We start from the raw sequence: 20,883 nt of genomic DNA, 5'->3' as shown, positions 1-20,883 counted from the left end.
TTAGTTTAACGTGCAGATCAATATATGTACACTCAACTAATTTTACAGATTTTAAAATTAATAATTATATAAACTTTTAGTAGTTATTATATTAATAATTACATGTCTAAGATAAAATAGAAAGCAATAGATGATGCTGAGAGAGAAGGTTTGGAAATAAATTAACATGCTTGCTGCTGGTTTTAGTTAGTTAGTACGCGCGTGGACATCTTGACTTCCTGTGATTATCTGAATTAATTTTCTAGATATAATCCGGCCCCTCAGGATCTTATTCAGTCCACAGGATTAGTCTTTCATTTTATACTTTTGTTCTCCATACTTTGCAAAGCAATATACTTCAGAACCCACAAGTGTAGCAAGAGAGAAATCATACAGGTACAAATTAATAATGGAGAATATTGTACAAGAAGCAATATCAGCACCTGTCAGCCCAGCAGGCCAATTTTTGAGCAACTCTGTCTTATCACTCTCTGTTATTGCTGTTTTGGAAACTGAAGTGCCTATTGATGACTCCCAGACCATGTCTTTGCTTAAAAATGTCTTCCTCCCTATCAACCCACGTTTCTCCTCCATCATGGTGCTCTTTCTTTCTTTTTCTCCCTAAATATCTCTTATTGCTACAAATTTGCATGCAAGTTCAAAGAAAATTTTCAATTCCATATTAATTAAAGTAACATCAATCTTGAACGCTGACCTACTAAAAGAATAAGGGGAGGAAATAATGATAGAAGGCCTTCATCAACTTAAAATCCTTTGCTTACTTTATATTAATGTTTGCATATATAAAGCAATGAGAATTTGGACACAGGTTACAAATGAAGATGGAGAACAACGATGGAAAAGGGTTGAAGTGAGGCTGGAAGACCACGTAACTGTTCCTGTTTTTGCCGCCGGAATGTCATCAGAATTTTACGACAAATGCCTTGATGATTATCTATCGAAGATTGCAACGGAACATTTACCACAAAGCAGACCGATGTGGGAAATTCACATAATAAAATACCCCACAAGTCATGCAGCTGGTAATGTGATATTCAAGCTTCATCACTCACTTGGTGATGGTTTCTCTCTAATGGGAGCTCTTCTTTCTTGTTTACAAAGAGCTGATAATCCTTCTCTTCCCTTGACATTTCCTTCTACTCAATCGCACACCAATAAGGATGGCAAAAACTTCAGCATGTGCAGGACTGTTCATAAATTTTTCTCTACAGTTTACAACACCGCATCAGATTTTTCTTCGAGCATTATAAAGAGTTGTTTGATTGAGGATGACAAAACACCAATCCGATCTGGGCAACATGGAGTGGAGTTTCTGCCTGCTGGCATAGAAACAATGACTTTCTCTCTCGATCATATTAAGCAGATCAAGAGCAAGCTTGGAGTGGTAAGATCAACTTCTTTTCACTTATACATATCCTGCGCTTTTGCTTAATTTTATCTACTACGTAAACTATACTCTTGCCCTAAGAAATTCATCGATATTCTATTTATATCCCTATAGTTTATAATCTCCCCTACTATGTCACCCCTATGGCTCTTAGAAAGCTTTAATTACCACTAGATAACGAACAAAAAACTAGCTTCGTCGTACGTATTATTATCATGTCTTTTCCCTTCTTTTAATTTCTCTCATTTCCCTCCCAAATCCTTAATTATATATATATTATAATGTCTCATAAAAACACTTGAAAATATTTTTATTAAAGAAGGAAAAAAACTCTGAAAACAAAATGAAAGTTCAGGATTTTTAATGATTAGGGATAACATTGGAACTTCCAAAAGGTAGAAGAGTCACATTGCAAAAACATAAAACTGCAGGGATAAAAATTGAACACTGACATTAATCAATCTATAAGAGCAAATTAAATTGAAGTCTACCCCTTTATCTATCTACTTCAATCTTAATAGTTACGAATATTTTAGCCTTAACCTATCATTTTATCGATCTATGTGTTTCTAAGAAATTCAATTTCATACAGGTGTTAATAATTTTTTATTTTGATATGTTTGTTATTAATTATCATATTGATAACGTCGTCTGACTCGTTTACTATTAAATAATGTCTAATATATAGAAAATTAATGAGTCTTACAATCCATCCAACCAAGTAGGATCCACCAAACATACTTCAAATTGAAATTTTATTAAATATATGTAAAATTGAAAAAGTCAATTATAAACATAAAGATAAAATGATGAGTTAAGCCAACATTTTATGTATCTTCATTATTATTTATTAATCAAAGCATACCTAAAAACTCTTATTTCAATTCACCACTAAATAATTACTCAACTTTATCCTTATACTTTACATCCATCTGTATTTTAATTATCTATTATATTCTTGACAAAATAATATTATCAGTTAATTTCTTGTTGAGGATTTTATTTTTACTTGTAATTTTATCAACTTCTTTTTCAATGAAATTATCAAAAAAAATTTAGAGACCAAATAAATAATGATATATTTTTTATATTTGTCAGATTTCTTTTCTTTAACAAATTGAATCATAAATCAACTCAAGTTTTTAACTAAATAAAATAAAATCAATTCCTCTCTAATTTTTTCTTGGATCAACTACATGTTAACTCACCGCATGTACTCCATTACTTTTTTTCATAAAAAAAAAAATTCCATGGAAATGATATGAGCACTCCCTTGACTCTGAACTCAAAGAAATTTTCTGATTTTTAGATTTTGTTTTTCTATTTTTTTCAAAATTTAATGTTTAAACTGAATGATGTATAGGATTTTTTGTGAGGTCATATACACTTTTATTAATGCCTCGACCAACTAGTGGTCAAGGCAGGATGTAGCTTTCGTGACTGATCATCAACTTCCAACTGTTTTTGATAAGCTACCGGCCCCTTAATAATTAATGGAACACAAGTTCCAAAGAAATATTAGGGGATTGAAAGGGCCAATTCATGTTCTTCACCATTAATATCGCTTGCAATTAGACGTCAAAAGGAAAAGCAATCGAAGGTAAAGTCTCGTATAGTTCCTTTCCAGCATTAATGACTCTTGTTATGCCATTAAGGCAACGTCTCTCTCAGTTCCTTCCCGGCATTAATGAATCTTGTTAATTAAGCCATTTTGTTGATATTACGTTTCATACAGGAGAAGCTTTTAGAAATGTCTCTGCTCTTTGTTTGGCGCTGGTACATAATGATACAAGAGAGGTTAATTATGCTATCCATATTCCTTGATTAACAGACACTAAATGATGTGATTAGCGGGACAATATTCCTGGGGACAAGATTATACATGGAAACATTGAGCCCAGGATCTGGCAATGCAAACTCTACATCATTGGTGTTGCTAAACACGAGGATGTTTGTAGGCTACAAGTCAATCGAAGAAATGGTGGAACCTAATGCTGACTCGCCATGGGGCAACCATTTTGCGTTCTTGAATATACCTGTTCCCAAGTTAAGGGATGCATCTGGGGCTGAAAACCCTCTCCAGTTTGTATTCAAAGCAAGACAAATCATAAGGAGGAAGAGGATGAGCTCTTTTGCTGTTTACCTCACGGCAAAGTACCTTCAACTTGTTAGCAAGTTCAGAGGTGCGAAGGTATGGTTTTTTTAATTATTATTACTATTATTTTCTTTTAACTTGTTTATAAATCTCGTATCTTGAATTGAATATCACTCTAAACGTTAAAGACTTTATATAAAAGACTTCAAGTATATATTAATAGAATTTGTTATTAAATCTTATTTTAAAATTATATTAACGGTTGTTTTTTAAAGTGTTTTTAGCTTATAAATATATTTAAATAATATTTTTTTCATCTAAAAAAATTATTTTTTGATATTAACACATCAAAATAATTTTAAAACATTAAAAATAATCTTAAGCAAAAATATAAATTTTCATGAAACACAATCTCAAACAACACTTAAATCCAGCCTAACTGGTCAATCTGAAACTAGGCCCGGGCTAAGTTTTACAAAAACAAGATGAAAGTTGACTCGGTATAATTTAGTTAACTCAATAGGTCAATTCGCCAACACAATCGATCCAAAACCTAGTTTGATTTTTTTTTTTTAATTTCAAAAGGATGTTTTAATTTTTTTAAAAAAATAAAATAATATTATTTTAATTGAATCAAATCAATCTCTTCAACTCGTAACTCAATTCTTGAACCAGGTCATGAGTCGGACTGAATTTAAAAACTTTCGGCACACAAAAACAAAAATAAAAATGTTTATTTGTTATGGGTGTAGTGGCCTTCACTAATTAACTATAACTAAAACGGCTTAGTGTTTCACTGTGCACTGCACAATGCTGTCCATAGTGAAATGCTGAGCTGTTTTTATTATTATTATTTTTTATACCTTTCACAATGAACTGCACAGTACAGTCCACAATGAAAAGATGGATGCCTTTAGGATTTTTTTTGCTTTTTTTTTAAAGGATATTTTTTTGTTTAAGTTAGTTTGTGAATCTTAAAATTTTTTTTAATTAGTTCTCAAACTTTCATGACACGGATTTCGGATTTGACGGCTTAATCTGAATTTTTTTCTGGTTTTTCTTTTTAATTAATTTTTTTGTTTAATTTAATTTGTTAATGTTAAATTTTTTTTCTATCTAGTTATCAAACTTTCATGACACGGATCCTAGATTTGACAGGTTAACCTAGTTAATTCAAAAAAAAATTTCTTCATTATTTTTTTTCTTCCTGTAGTTTTTTTTTCCTTTGTTTTTTTTAATTAATCTTTTTTTTTGTTTAATTTAGTTGGTTAATGTTGAATTTTTTTTCTATTTAGTTATCAACCTTTCATAACATGGATCCCGAGTTTGATAGGTTAACCCGGCTAATTCTTGGTTAACTCGTAAAATATTTTTTTCCTATTGAGTTGTCAAACTTTCATGACACGAATTCCATGTTTGACGGGTTAACCTAATTTCAAGGGTTAACTCAGTTCTTTTTATTCATTGTTTTTTTTTTCTTCATATAGGTTTTTTCTTCCTTAGTTTTTTTTCTTTTAAATTAATCTTTTTTTTATTTAATAGGTTTTTTTGGCTTTTTTTGGCTTTTTAATTATTATTTTTAGAATTTAATTTATTAATATTAAACTTTTTTCTATTTAGTAATCAAACTTTCATAACAAGGATCCTACGTTGTAGGTTTTTTTTCTTTTTTTTTTCTTTTTAATTAATTTTTTTGTTTAATTTAGTTCATTAATATTAATTTTTTTCTATTTAGTTATCACACTTTCATTACACGAATCCCAGGTTTGACGGGTTAACCTGATTTGGTAGGTTAACTCAGTTGATTCAGATTTTTTTTCTTTCAATTTCATCTTTTAATATTATAATTAACTACAACTAAAAGGCATCAACCTTTTACTGTAGGCTGCATAGTGCAGTCCATAGTGAAAAGGCTGATGTCTTTAGTTTTCTTTTTCTTTTTTGTATTTTTGCTTTCTTTTTTTTTCTTTTTAATTAATTTTTTTATTTAATTTAATTTGTTAATATTAAATTTTTTTCTATTCAGTTATCAAATTTTCATGATACAGATTCCAAGTTTAACGGGTTAACCTAGTTAATTCAGATTTTTTTTCATGACTTTTTTCTACCTATAGGTTTTTTTTATGTTTTTTTTAATTAATATTTTTTTGTTTAATTTAGTTCATTAATATTAATTTTTTTTATTTAGTTATCATACTCTCATGACAGGAATCTCAAGTTTGACAAGTTAACCTGATTTGACGGGTTAACCGAGTTGATTCTGATTTTTTTTCTTTTTCTTCATTAGTTTTTTCCTTCCAATTTTATCTTTTGATATTATAACTATAACTAAAATATATCAACCTTTCACTGTGGATTGCATTGTGCAAATCCATAGTGAAAGGCAGATGCTTTTTAGTTATAAGTTTTTTTTATTGCTTTTTTTTTATTTTTTCTTTTTAATTAATCTTTTTTTGTTTAATTTAGTTTGTTAATATTAATTTTTTTCTATTTAGTTATCACACTTTCATAACATGGATCCCAAGTTTGACGAGTTAACCTAGTTTAGCAGGTTAACCCAGTTGATTCAGATTTATTTTTCTTTTTCTTAATTAGTTTTTTTTTCAATTTCATCTTTTAATATTGATTTGATTGAGAATTAAACTTCATGATTTGTTTTGTTTACCGTTCATTAGATTATTGTGATCTCATAAGAGGATTTTACTATACCCCTCCTTGCAAAGCACTATTCATTTGAATAAAGCTTTGCTTTATTGTTTTTTTCTTTTCAATTAATATTTTTTTTAATTTTATTTTGTAATATTAAATTTTTTTTCCTTCTTAATTATCACCCTTTTATTACACGACCTTGCAGCCAAACTCATATCCAAGGCTCTGGGTCTGGTGTTGCAGCCAAACTCACTTAAACTTGGGTCATGCAAGTTTAATATTATTATTAATATTATAAATATTACTTTTGGGTCAGGCATTGCAGACAAACCCAATGTTCAGTATAGCTTTGCAGAAAAACCTAACACTTTTACATCTTAGCTTTTTTTGATATTTTTTATGCAAAAAAATTAACCCGCGGCGTAGCTCGAGCCACATATCTAGTGGATCCCAAATCGGCTCACCAATCAAACAAATGTAATGAGGCCAATTGTCTCGGGTTTAGCCTCTTATGTTACCTGCTTACCTAGCCCTTTTTCTTTGTTCACGTTCTAGGTTCAGTTCGGATTCTTCTTCTTCTTCTTCTTCTTCTTCTTCTTCTTCTTCTTCTTTTCATTAGAAAATCATACACATCGATCCAAGGCCTTTCTCACTTCATTTTTAATTAGGAACAAGACATTGTCAATCCATAATAACATTTTCAATGCTTGGGATCCTAAATAATACAAACTTTTTCTAGTTTTTAGGTTCTAGACACGAGACCTGCATAGATTCAATTTTAGTTATGGATTAATTTTTTTTCCTAAAAAAACAATGTCGTTTTAATGTCAAACGTGGTGTATTAAGTAGGGGTGATTATTTTCGATTCGATTCGGATTTTATCAAAGCCAAATAACCAAACCAAAATTAAAAAAAACTGAAACCGGTTCAAATCAACCGGTTTCTATTCGGTTTGATTTTTTAGTACAAAAACCGGTTCAACCAGTTTGGCTCGGTTTTTTTGGTTTGGCTCTTTTTTTCTGGTTTGTTGTTTGGGTTCGGTTTGTTTTTTCAGTTTCAGGCTTATAAAACCGAACTGAATCGGTTAGTTTTTTCAAAATTTTAATCGGTTTTTTTTCATGGTTTGATTTTTTTGGTTATTTTTTTCAGTTTTCTCAATTTTTTAGTTTTTATGCTCACCCCTAGTATTATGTGTGTGACTTGTAATATGGTGCAAAGTATTTTTTTTAATTAAAAATACATCAAGATGATGTTTTTTATATATTTTTTATTTTATTTCTCACCACAAGACATCAAAATCATTGAAAAATACCTAAAAATCATTAATTTCATAACTTTCAAGTGAAAAATGGTAAAGTAATTAAGATCAAATTGAAAAGGAGACTAGAATTCTAAATAATTTGTATATCATAAGCTCTTAGTGTTAACCTAAATACAAAGGAGTTATATATATATATATATATATATATATATATATATATATATATATATATATATATATATATATATATATATATATATATATATATATTAAACTGAAAATAGTATTCTACCCTTAATAAATCAAACTAAATAAATATTATTTAACATCTCTCCTAAAACTTACGATGTGACAACTACAAGCATCGAGAGTTTGCCAACTAGAAAATAAAAACAAGAAATGGAATGCGCCTTGGTAAATAAATCTACAATCTGCAAGGAAAAAGAAACAAAAGGCAAATAATGGTGACATGTTTGAGATGATGACGAGTAAAATGACAATCGATCTCAATGTGCTTAATTCACTCATGAAAAATCGAGTTGTGAACAATTTGAATAAAACTCTGGTTGTCACAATACATAGGAGTAGGATGAAAAAATAAAACTCTCATATCAGCAAGTAACCAAACAATCTTTTTGCTAGTAGATGTCATGGCATGATATTCTGCTTTGATGGATGATTGAGAAATAATTGATTGTTTCTTACTCTTCCAAGAAATAAAAGAATCACCTAGAAAGATACAGAACCCAATAACAGACTTGCAATCTGTGAGATCACTACCATGATCAGGATCAGAGTATGCACGCAGCTCCAAGAAAAAGGTGGATGAAAGTAAAAGACCCTGAAAAACTATACTCCAAAAATATCGCAAAATACAAAAAATAGATGTCCATTGAACAATAGTAGGAGAAGTAACAAACTGACTAACAACATGAACAACATATGCAATATCCAGATGAGTAATGATAAGATATACCAAGCCCCTAATAATAGTACGGCATAAAATAGGATCTATCAAAATTAAACCATCAGAAGAAGAGTACATTGCGTTAACTTCAATAGGAGTATCTATAGTTTTGTTATCAGTAAGTGTAGTCCACTCAATAATATCTGCAACATATTTTGATTGAGAAAGAAGGTAATCTCTAGGTGAGTATGGTACCTCCATACCTAGAAAATATCGAAGATAATCCAAATCCTTCATTTCAAATTGTCTAGCTAACTCTGTCTTCAAAACTAAAATACCATCTATGTCATTACCAATAATAATCATGTCATCAACATATAAAGACATGATGATACAACCTGCATCAGTGCACTTAATAAAAACATAGAATCATGACTACTAGAAACAAAGCCAAGAGACGAGATCACAATAGAGAATTTCTCAAACCAAGCACGAGTGCTTGTTTGAGACCATATAATATTTTTTTAAGCTTATAAACATATCCAGAGTCATGTAAAATATAAAAAGGAGGTGCCATATAAACTTCTTCTTAAAGATCTCCATGCAAGAAGGCACTTTTAACATCAAGCTGAGAGATATGTCACTGGCGAATTGAAGCTACGGCAATAAGAGTATGAATAGTAGTAATTTTTACAATAGGGGTAAATGTCTCCTCATAGTTAATACCATATTGTTGAGAGTATCCTTTTGCAACCAGCTTAGCTTTGTATCGCTCCATAGACCCATTATGATCTTATACACCCAACGACAACCAACAACACTCTTACCAGGAGGTAGAGGAACCAAATCCCAAGTATCTATCTTATGTAAAGCAGAAAGTTCCTCATCCATAGTTTGCTGTCAAAGCGGATCAAGAATTGTCTTTTTATAGGAAGAGGGCTCAAAGAGACAATGAATAGAAGCTAGAAAGAAAGTAAATGAGGAAAAATAACAAGAATAAGAAAAATCCGATAGTTTTGTGGACTTATGAATGTGGATGGACTGATGTAGAGGTGGATCCACAATCTTAGATGAAGATTGAGGGGCTGTAGATGAGAATGGAGCTTTAAGTATGTTAGAGAGTAAAGTATCAGTACCTGCACAGTTATGAGTGTTAAATTAATTAAGATCAAATAGAGAAAGGAGGCTAGAATTCTGAATAATCGGTGTATTATGAATGCTTAGTGTTAACCTAAATACAAATAAAGTATATATAGGTCAAACTGAAAGTACTATTCTACCCTTAATAAATAAGATTACATAAATATTATTTAACATCTCCCCTCAAACTCAGGATGCGGCAGCTACAAGCATCGAGAGTTTGCCAACCAAAAAACGAAAACGAGAGATGGAATGCGCCTTGGTAAAGAAATCTGCAATCTGCAAGGAAGAAGGAACAAAAGGCAAAGCAATGGTGCCATGTTTGAGATGATGACGAATAAGATGACAATCGATCTCAATGTGCTTAGTGCGCTCATGAAAAACCGAGTTATGAGCAATCTGAATAGAACTCTGGTTGTCACAATACATAGGAGTAGGATGAGAAAAGGAAATTCACATATCAGCAAGTAACCAACGTAACCAAACAATCTCTTTGGTAGTAGATGCCATGGCACGATATTCTGCTTCGGTGGATGATTGAGAAACAATAGATTGTTTCTTGCTCTTCCAAGAAATAAGAGAATCACCTAAAAAGATACAGAACCCGGTAACAGACTTGCGATTTGTGGGATCACTACCATGATCAGCATCAGAGTATGCACGCAACTCCAAGAAAGTGGTGGATAAAAGTAAAAGACTCTGAAAAACTGTACCCCGAAGATATCGTAAAATACGAAGAACAGCTGCCCAGTGAACAGTAGTAGAAGAAGCAACAAACTGACTAACAATATGAACAGCATATGCAATATCTGGACGAGTAATTGTGAGATATACCAAACTCCCAACAATAGTGCGGTATAAAGTAGGATCTGTCAAAGGTAAACCATCAGAAGAAGAGTACCTTGCGTTAACCTCAATAGGAGTATCTACAGTTTTGTTATCAGTAAGTCTAGCCCACTCAAGAATATCTGCAACATATTTCGACTGAGAAAGAAGGTAACCTCTAGGTGAGTATGCTACCTCAATACCCAGGAAATATCGAAGATAACCCAAATCCTTCATTTCAAATCGTCTAGCCAACTCTGTCTTCAAAACTGAAATACCATCAATATCATCACCAGTAATAATCATGTCATCAACATATAAAGACAGAATGATACGACCTGCATCAGTGCACTTAATAAAAAGAGCAGAATCATGACTGCTAGAAACAAAGCCAAGAGACGAGATCACGATAAAGAATTTCTCAAACCAAGTACGAGGTGCTTGTTTGAGACCATATAATGCTTTCTTAAGCTTACAAACATATCCAGAGTCATGTGAAATACCAGGAGGGGGTGTCATATAAACTTCTTCTTGAAGATCTCCATTCAAGAATGCATTTTTAACATCAAGCTGAGAAATATGCCACTGACAAACCGAAGCTACGACAATAAGAGTGCGAATAGTAGTCATTTTTGCAACCGGGGCAAATGTCTCCTCATAGTCCATACCATACTATTGAGAGTATCTTTTTGCAACCAGCCTAGCTTTGTATCGCTCAATAGACCTATCAGAATTAGTCTTGATCTTATACACCCAACGACAACCAACAACACTCTTACCAGGAGGTATAGGAACCAGATCCCAAGTATCTGTCTTATGCAAAGCATAAAGTTCCTCATCCATAGCTTGCTGCCAAAGCGGATCAAGAATTGCCTCTTTATAGGAAGAGGGCTCAAAGAGACAATGAATAGAAGCTAAAAAGGAAGTAAATGATGAAGAATAATAAGAATAAGCAAAATCTGGTAGTTTTGTGGACTTACAAATGCGGATGGACTGACGTGGAGGTGGATCCACAATCTCAGATGAAGTTTGAGGGGCTGTAGATGAGAATGGAGCTTCAGGTGTGCCAGAGAGTAAAGTACCAGTACCTGCAGAGTTATGAGTACAAATTGATCGAACATAGGGAGAGGTATCATTACCAGAATCCTCAGAAAAAGGATCTATATGAATAAGATCAGATTTTGTCAGGCTATGAGTAGTGGATGGAATAGAAAAGAAAGGTATATGCTCAAGAAAGACAACATGACGACACACATAAAGTTTCTGAGTTATTGGATCAAAACAACGATACCCCTTTTTACCTTCACCATAACCCAGAAAGACACAAATAGCGGATCGAGAGGATAGCTTACTACGTTCTACATGAGGACGAAGAACGAAACAAGTACAACCAAAGACTCTAAATGAGGAATAATCAGGGGCATACCCATATAACTTTTCAAAAGGAGATAGACCCAAACTATGAGAAGATGGAATTGTATTAATCAAACTTACAGCAGTAAGAACAGCTTCTCCCCAAAACTCACTAGGAACAAAGGCAGAAAATAAGAGAGAACGAGCAGTTTCAACAATGTGCCTATGTTTTCTTTCAGCTACACCATTTTGTTCAAGATTATCTGTACATGAAGTTTGGTGGATGGTTCCATCTAAGGCAAGCATTTGACAAAATTTATTAGAGGTGTATTCCCCACCCAAATCACATCTAAAGCATTTGATCACAGCAAAATGTTGAGTTTTGATAAGAGCTCGAAAAGCTGCATATATCTCAAAGAATTCAGAACGATGTTTCATTAAATAAACCCAACAATAACGAGTATGATTATCAATAAAAGAGACATAATATCGAGACCCTCCTTTTGTGGAAACAGGAGAAGGTCCCCATACATCAGAATGAATCAAATCAAATGGTGAAGATGAAACAGAAATACTTCGATTAAAAGGTAAAGCAGAAAATTTTGCCAGTTTACATCCACTACAATTAGAAATGTCACAAGTTTTCAAATTTCCTAAAGCTCCTGTGGATGCCAAAAATCTCAAACGAGAAGATGAAACATGACCTAAACGGGAATGCCATAAATAAAAACTAGAAGATGAAAGACTCAAACGAAAAAAAGACAAATCAGCAGTAGTAGCAGCAGCAGCAACTGGCACTTTTAACTCATCCAAAATATATAGTCCATTCTCCTTACGGCCGGTCCCAATCAGCTTCTGAGACTGCAGATCCTGTACACAACAAAAAGAACCAGAAAACATGACTAAATAATCACCAGAATCACATATTTGACCAACAGACGCAAGATTTAATTTGAGTTTTGGAATAAGATAAACATTAGGGAGAGACAAGTGAGGTGTGACAACAGAACCAACACCTGCTAAGGGCATGGGAGTGCCATCAGCAGTCATAACAGGAATGGAGGACAAAGGGGACACTGAGGTAAAAGATGAGGAATCTGGAGACATATGATGGGAAGCACCAGAATCCAAGACCCATTCAGAGTGTGACATACCTGAGGAATTATGAGGCAACTGACCTATGGAAGAAACAGACATTGCTTGTGGCTGCAAGGAGAGAAACTTCTGAAATTGCTCAGCCAAAGTATTAGGATCGGTAATAGAGCCTGGGGAAGCTACTGCTGCAGTATTGTGGTGTGGTGGTTTATAACCCTGAGGTGGTCGATGAGCATTAGATTGTGACTGATTGCTAGACTTCCAAGCTTGATTCTGCTGTCTCAACTTAGGACACTGAGCCTTCCAATGACCTTTCTGCTTACAGAAACTGCACTCATCAAAGCCAACCCTTGTGTAAGGCTTGTTCTGATGATTAGAGAATGGCTTAGAAGGTACTGCTAGTACAGAAGGATTTGAAGCAGAAAGAATTCCCTTTTCAGAATAAGACTGAAGACGTATTTCTTCAGCCAATAACTCACTGACAACAGAGTCAACAGAAGGTAGTGGAGTACGATGCAGAATTGAACCTCTAAGTCCTTCGAAGTCACTGCGAAGCGCTGTTAAAAACTGTACAAATCGTTGCTGCTCTCTACGCTCAATATAGGCACCACATGCCTTTAATTCTGCTGATTCTGTAAGAGCCAATTGATCCCAAAGATCTGTCATAGCAGAATAAAACTCTTGAATACTCATATTCTTCTGATGAAGAGCTCGTATGTCATTCTCTAATTGATATTGTTTTGCAAAATTTGATTGTGTGAATAACCTTTGCAGATGATCCCAAACCTCTTTTGCTGTCTCATACTTCGCCAACTGCGTACCTATCGAATGCTCAACAGAATTGTTGATCCAAGTAATGATCTTCACATTATTTGCTTCCCATGTATCTATCAAAACAGCATCCCCCTCCTCAATATTCTTAGGTGCTATATAAGTTCCACTAACATACCCCCACATCTTCTTACCCTTAAGAAAATTTCGCATTACATAGCTCCAATACGAATAGTTCTTCCCATCCAACCTCACACTCACAGACTAAAGCGAATCATCTCTTTCAGTAGCCATAATTAACAATCACAGAGAACCAGAATGTAAAAGCAGCGGAAAACAAAATACCAAATTGCAGAAACTGAACAGAGATTGCAGAAACTAAACAAATATCTTCTCAAAATTATACGATTACTCCAAAACATAAAATCAATTTGCAGAACCTGAATGCAAATACCAAATTGCAAAAGCTGAAGGGTAGACGAAATACCAAAATAATTGCAGAAACTGACGAAATACCAAATTTTGCAGAAGCGAAAGACAAAATATCACTCCAAAAAAAAATTTTAAGCATCATTTCATAAAACCAGCTCTGATATCATGTTAAAGTAATTAAGATTAAATAGAAAAGGACGTTAGATTAATTTTCAATAATCTGTATATTATAAGCTCTTAGTGTTAACCTAAATATAAAGGAGTTATATATAAGTTAAACCGAAAATATTATTCTATTTTTAATAAATAAGACTAATTAAATATTATTTAACAAAAAAAACACATTAAAAAAAATAAATTAAACTGTAATATCAAACACACACTAAGCTACCAGTGGGGAAAACACCTTTTTCTAATCAATATTAATTATTCTGCTATCGGTATTATATATGGTATGATTTTCTACAACTCTCGCTGCAGGGAGCATCTAAATACATCCACGGCACAATGAAGAATACAAGCATGGGAATCACGAATGTCATGGGACCGATTGAACAGATGGCCTTAGCTAACCATCCAGTTAAAGGATTATACTTTGTGGTGACAGGGGCACCTCAGGTACTTATGCCAAGACCATATAACGTTGCTTCCTGTTCTCAGTCAGCAATAGCATGCCGTCCCTTTCAGCTATATTTTCTTGAAAAATCAACCTATCTTTATAACATGCCCTGTACGGCATTGCAGAGTCTGATGGTAGGAGTAATAAGTTATGCGGGGAAGCTTAGAGTGGCTTTGCTGGTAGAGAAGGACTTCGTCGATCCCCGGAAGCTCAAGCCACACATAGAACATGCATTTGACATGATTTTCAAAGCTGCATGCAGTCGCAGGACTTCTCCACCGGAAAATTAATCATCGAAACATGCCGGCAGTTTTGCGTTCTAATTAACGCTTTCACCGTGTATATTTACACAAATAGTCTCTCTTTAGCTTCCGATGCATGAAGGGTCAGGTGCCATGGTGTCAAATCACAAGCTCCATTGTTCTGAAGCATTCCTAGATATGTAAAAGGATTACGACAAGGCATGTGCACTTTTATTTGGAGACCTAAATTATATAAATTTCCCCATCTTCCCAACAGTTTCCGTACGTGTAGATGAATGGCCACAGTTTCATCATTTAATTTCGAGCAAGCATGAAAATGACAAATATCCGAATTTTGGATTACTTATTGTTTTTTAAAATATTTTTATTATTATTTTTTATAATTTATTCTTAAAATTAACATATCAAAGTAATTTAAAAACACCAAAAAATCATTTAAAATAAAAAAATTAATTTTGCAAGTAAAAACAAAATTAAAAAAATGAAATATTTATCCTGTATCTAATGAAAAAACATTGTTGTTTTATATCTGATAAAAAAATAAAACATCAATTATTTTATTTAGAAGTAAAAAGAAACCTAACCAAAAGAATTCAAAACTAAATAAGAAGAGTAATTGCAAAATTAGTTAGAGAAATAATTAAAACAACAAAAATTGCATCTTATAGACCTAACTTGAAGGCCTTTGCTGATTGTAAAAATTAGCTCCTAAATGGGATTTTTACATGTACTAGTTATTATTATTTTGACTTGTGAGATATTATTAGTTATCAATTATCAACCATCTAAGTTTTTTATATCAAATCATTAGATAATTTTTTTATTAAAATAAATAAATTAAATTGCTTGAATTAATTATGAAATTAACTGATTATCAATCACATTAACTTTACTTAGAAACATTTTGAATTTTGATACTCATAAAATAAAAAAAATAAAAAACTTATTTATGCAACTTACTTGAATATGCCAGGTCAAGATCGTTTGGAGAAAAAAATTTCATCCACATGTTACTTGATCCAAAAATATTTTTTACATTCAAAAAAACAAAAATAAAAAGATATTTTCCTTAACTAGGGAAGAGTTTTGGTCTTAATACAACTGAAAAGACCTGATTGACTGTCAATCTTAATACAATTTAGGACATTAATAATTTTATGAACGTAGGATAAATTTATTCACTACTGGACAGAAAAGTGGGAGGCTGGCATTCATGCTGTTTCTGTTTTCTATTTAATACAAGTATATATGAACTAACCCAATTACTAACTCAAATACAGGATGAGGAGACTAGAAATTTTTTTAAAAAAAAAACTTAGAACAAGCTTCTTGTCATTTCTATCATCCATTAGCATGATTATGTTGAAAATCTTATGGGTCACCTACTTGCACCTAATACATTAACCACAAGCGTGTCACAAGATTTTCCGATCGAATTATAGGTGCATGCCATGAACACTATGAACTAACCACCGGAGATTTTTGAGAATTTGGCATTATAATTCTGCCCCATCTCATAAAAAAAATCTCGAGTTCAAACCATTTTCTTAAATAAAAAATGATTTCAAAAATATTAAGAGAATTTTGTGTATAAATTAATAGATGTTTGTAATATTTTTCTTGAATGTATATGGAGATTTTCTATTATATTTCAAAACATTTAGATGGCTGAGTGAAAACTGATCAAAACACTTGAAAAGATTGCTGTAATATTTCAAGAAAAATCTTGATTCGGTGTTTGTTTGATTTTTAGTCATTGATCCAACAAGAAGTTACTAATTAGAGACTTCTATGTGTATTACGTGGTTGTATCAAAACCTCGGAATAACGTGTAATAGAGCTTCCTTTTTTCCTTGTCTGGCGTTGGTTTCTTTCCATTTTCCAACCAAATTCTGACAACATACATAAGAAGTGGAACCTAATTTATCAAAACACACCAAAACTTAAATATGCTGTCCATTGTCGTCGAGGATTCACACTCTAGCCGAAGCCATTTCCTCGAGCCTCTCAATTACAGTTGAGTTTTAGCCATGCAAGACAATATCTCTTCTGCTCTAGAACAATTCCGGACAGTTGGGGTGTTAACAGCTGCCGTGACTACTTAATGGGAGTTGGTATTCTATGGTTTGTACTCAATTCCTCGTGGGACAGGAGCAATTTACACATATATGCACTCGCACGCATGCTACCCTCGCAATTAACATCAATCTTATAGCCTGATTTCAGGGCCTTGGCTGATCTCAAAAATTGGCTTGAGATTCAATGGTTGCGGACTTTGTCTTTCTATCTTGTCCATAATTGAGTCGCCAACACATTCCACGTCATCACAGTATGATTGGTTTGATGAAAAAACGGGTTCATATAATAACTTCTCAGATTAGACACTACTGCAACTTACGTCTATAAATAATGACACCCTTCACATTTCTTTAGCCACGCATCTTAGTGTTTCTTTCTTTGGTTTTGTGCTCCATCCTGCAGAGCAATACCCTTCACATTTCTTTAGCCACGCATCACATTTTGCAAACAATAGGCTTTGGTAGACAGAGAATTAGAGATTGATCCAGAAACTACAAATTAATGGAGCTTCTACGAGATCAAGAAACATCAGAACCCGTGAGCCCTTCAGGGCAATTTCTGAACAACTCTGTTCTGTCACTCTCTATCATTGCTGTTTTGGAATTGGAAGTGCCTTTTGATGACTCTCTAGCTGTTCCATTGCTCAATGATGTTTTCCTCCCTATTAATCCTCGTTTCTCCTCCATTATGGTACAGTTTCCACGTTAGTATCTTAATTTTCTCCTTTCTTTTCATCATTAGCATTGACCAAAGAGGATTTGGAAAATGCAGGTTACAGATAACGATGGAGTAAAGCGATGGAAAAAGGTTGAGGTGAGGCTCAAAGATCATGTCAGTGTTCCAGTTTTCGCCTCCGGAATGTCAACACAATTTTATGATGAATGCCTTGATGATTATCTTTCAAAAATGGCAATGGAACAATTTCCACAAAGCCAGCCATTGTGGGAAGTTCACATTATAAAATATCCCACAAGCCATGCAGCTAGTAACATAGTGTTCAAGTTTCACCATTCCCTTGGTGATGGCATCTCTTTAATGGGAGCTCTCCTTTCTTGTTTAAAAAGAGCTGATAATCCTTCTCTTCCCTTGACATTTCCTTCTGTTCAGTTGCATGCCAATAAGAATGGCAGAGATCTTAGCATGTTCAGGAAAGTGCCTAGATTTTTGTCATCGGTTTACAACACGCTATCAGAAATGTGTTCAACCATTGCAAAGAGTTCCTTGTTCGAGGATGACAAGACACCAATACGATCCAGGCATTCTGGGGTGGAGTTTCTTCCTGTTTCCATAACAACAATGACTTTCTCTCTTGATCATATCAAACAAATCAAGGCCAGGCTTGGAGTGGTAAGATCAACACAGCTTCAATTTTCGTCTTCCAAATCTTCAGGCCCCTTTTCAATTTCAAAGCTTAGTACTTAATTGATGGCATTTATTTTTCTTGTTGAACTCTGGTCCTCGGTAATTACAGACATTAAATGATGTCATTACTGGAACAATATTCTTGGGAGTTAGGATATACATGGAAACAGTGAGTCAAGGATCAGGCAACGCACGTAGTACATCATTGGTGTTGCTTAACACAAGAGTGCATGGAGGCTACAGGTCGGTCCAAGAAATGTTAAAACCTGGTGCTGAGTTGCCATGGGGTAACCATTTTGCTTTCTTGAACATACCGATTCCCAAGTTCAGAGATGAAGAGGCTAGGAATAATCCCCTGCAATTTGTCTTGAAAGCAAGAAAAGTCATCAAGAGGAGGAGAAGCTCATTTGGTGTTTACCTCACCGCCAAGTATCTTCAGCTTGTTGGGAAATTTAGCGGTCCAAAGGTATGGCAGTGCAATATTTGTCGTCTAAACAATATTACACCATCTAATTCATCATCATCATGGATCAAACCAATATTGTTAGTTAAAAAATAAATTAAATAATATTTTTTTATTTTTATAATTTATTTTTGATATTAATATATTACAACGATCTAAAATCATTCAAGATAATTAATTTAAAAAATATAAAAAAATCCGTTATCTAATAAATATTGAAAGTACGCATCATAATTTATCCCTGTTGACGACCTCTTATTCCTTTTTCTTTTTTTTTATCTCACTTTGGTGGGTGGGCGTTAACTACTATATACCACTCCATGTTATGATTTTTTGGGACTTTGCTCTTGTAGAGAGCATCTCAATACATACATGGCACGTTGGAGAATACAAGCATAGGAATCACAAATTTAATGGGGCCGATGGAGCAGCTGGCGGTGGGTAACAGTCCAATCAAGGGGCTATACTTCGTGGTGACAGGGTCGCCTCAGGTACTTGTAATTTTCATCGGAAAATAATCTTGATTCTTGAGTCCTCTACGCAGCACACAAACAATCAAGATTTAATATCATTACTTGACTCGAGAACGGCTTGTTTTGATGCAAATACAGAGCCTTATGACTGGAATAGTAAGCTATGCCGGACAGCTCAGAGTTGCTTTGCTTGTAGAAAAGGACTTCATCGATCCACAGAAGCTCAGGTCACACATAGACAAGGCATTTGGCATGATTTTCAAGGCTGCATGTGGAACAAGCACCGATCCGCCGGCCAATTAATGATTTGCTGGAGAAAGAAAATCTGCACGGTCGGCTTTTCGCACTGATATGTATCAATGAAAAATTATTGGCGTTGACCTTCAATAAATATTCCTGCAAGATATTACAATAAAGAAAATAGTGTTCATCCCCTTTTCCTTTCAATGCTTACCTACTCATTGCAAAAACATTACGGAAAATTAACCCAATTGTCAGGTTGTGTAAAGGGTTGTGACAAGGAACAAACAAATTAAGAGTAAGATTAAAAAGAAATTCCTCCATCAATACGCAAAAATCTATAACATAATTATTAAGATGAGATTAATCTTATTACATGTACAGCGGGAGATAATACTCTTAGAATCTGTTTATTTTTTAAAAAATATTTTTTATATTTTTAGATTGTTTTGATATATTGATATAAAAAATAATTTAATAATAATAATAAGTATTATTTTAATATATTTTTAAATAAAAAAATACATCAAAAAACAATTATTACTATACTCCTATAATTTACATAGATTTAAGGTTGTGTTTATTTTTTGAAAAGTGGTTTCCAGAAAATCACTTTCTAAACTTTCTTGTGCTTGTTTGCTATTAGAAAAGTTGGTCAATAAAAAACACTTTCCAGTCAAAGAAAAATTTGGCTTGGTTTTCAGGAAAGTATTTTCCTGAAAAATTTGAGCGGAAAACACTTTCCGGAAGTTGTGAAAAATTTAGAAATATCATTATTTGCTGATTATATCAAATTTGATCTCAAACTTTTGGTTGCTATATATATTTTGTTTTGAATATTTATTTTTCAATTTCATCTCTTAAAATTTAATTTTTATATTAACTTTAGTCATTATTTTTATAATTGCTATTTGTTTTTTTCTTATCATTTTTTTATTGAAATTTTTTATCTATCAAATTTGATCCTCATTCTTTTGATTGTTACTTATTTTATTTGAAATAATTTATGAAATGTTGATTATTAATATTTTAATTTCTTCATTTTTAATTTTTTAAAATTTTTTAGATTTGATCTCTATTATTTTGATTATTATTTTTTTTATTTGAGATAATTTATGAAATTTTTTTTTTAATTTCATTCTTATTCAACTTTTAATTTGTAAGATTTGTTCCTTATTATTTTAATAAACTTGAGAAAAATAAAATATTAATAAGTTATTTTGCAGCTAATTTTCCATGACATAACCAAACACTGGAAAGTATTTTTCAACTTATTTTTCATTACATTACCAAATATCAGAAAATAATTTACTTTTCTGGAATTCAATTTTCCAGAATTTATTTTCCAAAAAAAATCTATTTTCTAGTAAACAAATGTAGCTAAGTGTACTTTGTCAAAAACATGGCTAGAGATTGGGCTTTGGTGTTTAAGCAAAAAAACGTGGTGGGCTTTGGTGGGCTTAGAAGGT

General features: G+C 32.8%; 2 protein-coding genes across 2 annotated transcripts; both read left to right on the top strand.

Moving 5' to 3' along the window:
• The first annotated feature begins 265 nt into the window (after positions 1–265).
• LOC133672933 (wax ester synthase/diacylglycerol acyltransferase 4-like) lies at positions 266–15,052 on the top strand. The gene is made up of 5 exons (XM_062093508.1): positions 266–577; positions 809–1,384; positions 3,219–3,578; positions 14,396–14,533; positions 14,660–15,052. The coding sequence occupies exons 1-5, from the start codon at positions 389–391 to the stop codon at positions 14,822–14,824; spliced, it is 1,428 nt and encodes a 475-aa protein (XP_061949492.1). The 5' UTR covers positions 266–388; the 3' UTR covers positions 14,825–15,052.
• Positions 15,053–17,221: 2,169 nt separating this feature from the next.
• On the top strand, positions 17,222–19,608 carry LOC133672794 (wax ester synthase/diacylglycerol acyltransferase 4-like). The gene is made up of 5 exons (XM_062093324.1): positions 17,222–17,566; positions 17,648–18,223; positions 18,348–18,704; positions 19,055–19,192; positions 19,313–19,608. Exons 1-5 carry the CDS (start codon positions 17,378–17,380, stop codon positions 19,475–19,477), a joined length of 1,425 nt encoding a protein of 474 aa, XP_061949308.1. The 5' UTR covers positions 17,222–17,377; the 3' UTR covers positions 19,478–19,608.
• The last annotated feature ends 1,275 nt before the right edge of the window (positions 19,609–20,883 follow it).

Source organism: Populus nigra, chromosome 14 (genome assembly GCF_951802175.1).
Source record: "Populus nigra chromosome 14, ddPopNigr1.1, whole genome shotgun sequence".
Lineage (NCBI taxonomy): Eukaryota > Viridiplantae > Streptophyta > Magnoliopsida > Malpighiales > Salicaceae > Populus > Populus nigra.
Note: the sequence above shows the minus strand (reverse complement) of the source record. Positions and strands in the feature narration are given on the sequence as shown.